At 54.9% G+C, this 6000-nt stretch overlaps 1 protein-coding gene across 1 annotated transcript; it reads left to right on the plus strand.

Moving 5' to 3' along the window:
* Positions 1 to 1246: 1246 nt before the first annotated feature.
* On the plus strand, positions 1247 to 5083 carry HMPREF1541_10544 (uncharacterized protein; the record flags this gene model as incomplete). The annotated part of the gene is made up of 1 exon (XM_008715215.1): positions 1247 to 5083. One exon carries the CDS (start codon positions 1247 to 1249, stop codon positions 5081 to 5083), a length of 3837 nt encoding a protein of 1278 aa, XP_008713437.1.
* Between the last annotated feature and the right edge of the window lie 917 nt (positions 5084 to 6000).

Here is a 6000-nt window from a genome sequence, read left to right on the forward strand (position 1 = left end):
CGCTCCCTGATCCACGTGACAGCACAGTGCTCGGAAGTCATGTGGCAAAGTCTGGTAAATTCTATTCTTCTACAAGTACCGCCAGACTCGCCCATGAGCCCCACCAGGGTGCCGCAGCACCATGACCTGTACACAATCAAGTCTATGGGCCGTCTGACCAATATCCTCCTGGCAAGTCACACCAGAATCACCATACCGCGCCAAAGCACTAACAGTGACCGGGGATTTTGGTAGTTTAGGAGTTTGACGCCAAAACACCGCCCCCCTCGTATGCAGCCCTACGAGCGCCCGGAACTCTTTCTAAACCCCCATGCGCTCTGGGCGTTCCTGAACGAGTCGCAAGGCTGAATCTGACCTTATCGCATTACCCATCTTGTGGCGCTTGCGGGGACGTGGAGGGGCTTATTGTGGCTCGGAGAATAGGTGACGATTTGTAAATGGTGGTCGGTAGAGGGTGCATACTCGACACAGTCTATGCTGCTACCGTCCAATGCACAACAGTCTATCGACAAGGATCGCTGAATCGTCATAGCCTGGAAGTCGGCACGCGCTGCCGGTGCGCACCCCCGTTGATGGATTAAACTGCAGTGGACCTTTTGGGGGCCGACCGCTCAGTGGTGGCTTGACGTGCGGCGGTGTTGGCGGTGCTGGATTAGCTCTGCCGCTTGCTGCATGGCGCAGCCTACTGCGCTTCGACCAGAGCACCTTCATCCCCTCCGACTCTCTCCAACCACACATGCACTGACAAACCTCCGCCCAACAACCGCGAGTCTGCCTGGGATCAGCCCGTCAGTCGCGCTAGCACACTGTCCTGCATCATTCATTCTCTTTCGACCTACGTCTGAACGGCGCGTGCTCTCAATCTGTCGCAGCCGGTCCCGCAATCCACTTCAGACTCGATGGCAATCGGCACCTCGTTCGCTCACAAACTACTGTCCGTATGTGTCTAACGACCCTGCCTCGGTCTATCCACTTCCTCTTTCGCAAGGATACGTCGGCTCTTCCAGGCTAGCAAGAACCCTCCGCGCTGGACCTCGCCTACTATACACAGTGCTCCTCCGCATCTGCACAGCCATCGCGCATAAACCCCATCTGATACCGCGCCGTCGAATAGCCTCTGCCCGGACCATGTACCAGAAGCTGCGGAAGGTCGATCCCTGGTCGTGACCGGTGACTCCCACTGTACTTTACTTGTACAGCTAGCTCCACTCTTCCTGGGCCAAGTCCCAGCATATACCCAAATATCATGGCCTCGCTAGCCTCCACCTCGCCCCTTCTACACTCGAACCAGTATTCTTCTCGATCCTCCAATCGCCCTGATACTCAACACGCGTCGCCCGCTACTCAGAATACTCTACAGAAACGTCCTTCGCCCCCAGGTCATAAGCAGCACCCGAGCATTACTTCCAACCCAAGTCAAGACGCTCAACATCAGATACCCTTTCCAGACCTGCCCGACACCGTCGATGATTTCTCCACGGCAGACCAGTACGCATATGTTGCGCCTGCAGATCTGATGTCGGCCGCATACGTTGACAATAGCTTCGGCACCACGTTCGAGGATTTCATGACCCCAGATTATTCAACAGACAACCATATCAGCGAGCACACGACTCCGCAAGAGGCTATCTGGGAGCAACAATTCAACAGCCGACACTTTGTATCTGACTCTTCACACCCTCATATCCTGGACGGGAGCTCCCAGAATTCAGAACACGCTTCGCCCCCAAACCCAACCAAAGAGCTCCAGAGCATCTTCTCCGCGGCCTCAACCCATTCACCTCAATATATCTCGGGCGCTCAGCTTCTGAGCCCCCGGCTCACCACTCCCAGCCCTTCGAGAGTGGCAGAACAGAGGCGCACATCGACTGATCGACAAACTGATTCCATGGACCGTACTAGCAAGAAGCGCGGAGCAGAGTCGTTGCACGTATCAACTGACACGAACTCATTATGGCCTCAGCGGAGCCACGGGACTCACCAACCTGGACAGTCCCCAAATCAGAGGCCTGTCAGTCCTGTCATTATTCTGTCGTCTCATCCACAGGGTGATTCCCCAGCTCACGCAAGTCCTCCACGTAATCGAAGTCTGAGTCGGTCTCATGAGAGTCCACTGCACAATCCCGTTGAAGCTGAGAGCAACCAAAACTACTTCGCCGCGACACAGTCAAGTCTCCTTGCCCCTGGCTACCTCGATTCCGGAAGCTTCGATGAGTCGAACGAGCGCCTCGGTCTCGACCCAACAGAGCGAGGGGATGCCGAAGTGCCAACCATAAATCAGCTTGCTGATAATCGACAGCGGAAGGAGCGTAATTTGGAGGTCGAGGAATGGCTGCACACCTGTAGCCCCGATTTGCACCCAGGAGAAGCCGCAGTTCTGCGGCAGATTCAAGCCGATCGCCCCAGAGCACATTCGACTGGCGTCAAAGTAGACTCAATGGGCATTCCCATCTATTCTGACAGGGGCATCCCTGGTCCTGGTGTTCTTGTCGATGAGGATAGCGAGGATGAGTATTCCGAAGACGAGGAGATCAGTGTGCTGGCCTCGTCAGACGATGGAATACCGTTGTCTGAATCTCCACCGGTCGAGCAGGACGATCTGCGAAATCAAAAGGACGATATCGGCTATTTTCCTCCTTACGATGAAGACTCAATTCCGCCGGAGATGCAAGAGCCTCACCCAAGACAGTTCTACCGGCGCGGACCATGGCAAGATCCTCCCCAAGGTCCTATAGTGCACGATAAGAGCCAGCCTTTCTCTTCCAACTCGGCGATGATGAGATTCAACGAGGAGGCAGCAAAGTGGGAAACTGCATCACGAGCAGCCACCTGGGGTACTCGACGCAGACTGAGCGACAGTGAAGTCCAGTCAATTGTTGACGGAAGTCGTGTACGTCACATGTCGCTTGTCAAACGTGGTCGTGCTCGCGGCAGCACTATCCTGAAAAGGGCCAAAGACAAAGCCAATGACCTCATCCCACGGCGAAGCAACAGCAACATCAAGAAGGCGGCCGAAGCGCAGCTGAGCCCGGAGGCTGTGCAACTTGTCGAGAGTCCCCAACCTCGAGAGTCGCTCAGCTCGAGCAAGCCACTTCAGCGACTTTCGAGCTTTGGGAAGTCCAAATCGCCTCCGCTCGACACTTCGAGCGCCATCAACGCAAGTGCGTTGGCCGCCAGCGGTGGAGAAGCTGTGAGTGCAGACTCTGCCAAGGTCAAATCCGAAGGGTTGCGTAGCCCACTGCAAATGCTTCGGAAAGCACGCAGCAAGAGCGACGTAGGCAAGTCTAGTGCCAAATCTTCGCCTGGTCTTCAGGAGCTTATGACACAACACGGTGGTCCTCCGGTCCCAAACTTGGCTTCGCCTGCAGGCCCCGTGGCCGTGTTACACAGGCGCAATACCAATGATGCTATGGACGACGACGACGACGATCTGGACGAGGAAGGCATCAAAATGGATCTTAACATTAAAGCTGAGACGATCATTCCCAATTTCGAGGGCTTCAAACTGCACGCACGACAACTTAACCCACGCCTTCCGCCTTACTTGATCGATCGGATTGGGCAGGAGCAAGTTCGCCGCTACAAGAAGTTGGTCGAGAACCGGGTGAAGCATGTGAGAGCTGTACAGAACAAAATCTGCCCTTCCAAGCACCGCTGCTTCGAGCTGGGTGGCGACGCTGAGCTGCTAGCGCCTCGACAGAGCACGAAAGATCCTGACGCAACGTGTGCCCAGTTCTCCATCCCGAATACTACTGACGGCGACGCTGAAGACGGAGAATACGAAGACGGGGTCGTGACGCCTGCTCTGTTCCCCACCGGCATTCCTTTGCCGCCCGTCAAGCGAATACCAGCTGAATTTGAATGTTTTCTGTGCTTCAAAGTCAAGAAGTTCCACAAACCATCAGACTGGACAAAACATGTGCATGAGGATGTTCAGCCTTTCTCGTGTACTTTCCCCAACTGTGGTGAGCCAAAGAGCTTCAAACGGAAGGCCGACTGGGTGCGCCACGAAAACGAACGCCATCGCCGATTGGAGTACTGGAGGTGTAGCGTTCAAGAATGCAGCCACGTCTGCTACCGCAAAGACAATTTTGTGCAGCACCTGGTACGCGAGCATAAGAAGACGGAGCCCAAGGGCAAAAGTAGGGCTGGCAAGGCTAGATCGGGCGCCGCCACGCAGACCGAAGACAATGAGGTTTGGCAGTTGGTGGAAGCATGCCGTTACGAGACCAGCACCAGACCCCGGGACGAGCCGTGCAGATTCTGCGGAAACGTATTGAACAGCTGGAAAAAGCTCAGCGTTCACATGGGTAAACACATGGAGCAGCTTGCAATGCCAGTACTGGAACTCGTCAATCTGAAGCAAGTGACGGCAGATACGATCATCAGCCCCATCGAGCAAAATCAACACAGGACATCAAATCCGAACATGACAGTGCCGAGACAGACGATGAGGGGCCCAATGCCGCAGGCCATGTCCATGGCAGATTCGAACACGTACATGGCACTGCCGAGCCACATGACAGTGAGCCCAGCGATATCGCATCACGATCCGAGCTTGTCGCCCTACTCTCACAGTGTCCACTCTGCACATAACTCGTCGGCAGGGCACTCCCCAGCGATGACGCAAGTACATGCGCAGATGGGCCCATTCGGCTACGGCCAGTATTATACAGGGCATGAAATGAGCACACCTGGACACGGCTCCATGTCGCAAAGTGAGGCGTATGTGCAAGCCGAATCATACGCTAACAGTGCTTATCCCACGAGCGGCATGTCGGTGCCGAACCAGTATGGCGGAATCAACAACCAAGTCAACCAGTCCTATGACAGTGGTCATAGCATGCAGACACCGATATCGGCACAGTCGATGCCAACAACGCTGGGACCCGTGAGCGGCGGCGGGTTCGGCCCTCATGATGCTGCGTACGCACATGGCAGCAGCATGGGCCCGTACGAGCAATACCCGCCAACGTCTCAAGCAAATGGAAGCTTCCAGGACGGAACGCAGCAGACGGATCCAAATCAGGACTATGTCTTGTCCAATCAATACGGCCAGCAAAACAACATGTACTACCATTAATGATGACGAACACACCTCGCAAAGTGAGGCAAGACTACTAGCAAGAATGAAGCAGCTCACGAACTATGGTTTCCAAGGGATGGCTGATGGGGGACTTTACGGTTACACCAGCAAGGAGCGCGGCATGATGAAGTCAAATGGGGTTCTGAGGTAAAGTAAGCTACTAGATGAGCAACAAACACGGACGCACTTATGAAGACCGTCATGGCATTTCTTGGGATAGGACTTGGGACTTTTGTTAGATACCCGTACTGCAATTTGAATGCGAAAGACCATGATCGAGGAGTCGAGGACTTTAGCCAGCCGAAAGTACCTAGTAGCAGGGTTCTTTGGAAGTACAGTAGAACCGGCAGAAGCAACGATGGCGCGGGGTATCGAAGCCGGGCTTGACTCGGAAGCACGGAATGTGCGCAAGGCTTGTAGCATTTTGGTACGAGTACTGTTGTTCTTGGGCCCAGGGCGAACCAGGCCGCATGGGAGCAGAACTGGGCGAATGGCTCGATGTGGTTTAGTCCTGTAGCAGGCGGTTGCCTTGCCAAGCCTTTTCCCGTGCGGCTCTTTCCTCACCGGTCTTGAGGCAGCCAGCGACTGATGCCTGGCTCCCTACTCCTCTGTCAACCTTCACTTCTATTTTTTCGACCATTTTTTCCCGGACCTCTGTGAACAGTCTCGAATCCTATCTACGAGCCCTTTGGCACATTTTTTACGACTGTTGTCGTCGTGGGGTTTTGGTGTGTCGTCACTGGCTTTCTGGCGGCTTGACACAGCCTCCACCTGCCAGATTCACTGCCCAAAGCACCACCACCACCACCCTTCAACTCATCCCACCGCCGTCACCTCCCCGAGTCTTCACCTGCAGACCGCATTCAAGCTAATAGCTTCACTCCAAGCATCTGTGAGACTCTTTGCTGCTTGCG

This window comes from Cyphellophora europaea (genome assembly GCF_000365145.1).
Source record: "Cyphellophora europaea CBS 101466 unplaced genomic scaffold supercont1.13, whole genome shotgun sequence".
Lineage (NCBI taxonomy): Eukaryota > Fungi > Ascomycota > Eurotiomycetes > Chaetothyriales > Cyphellophoraceae > Cyphellophora > Cyphellophora europaea.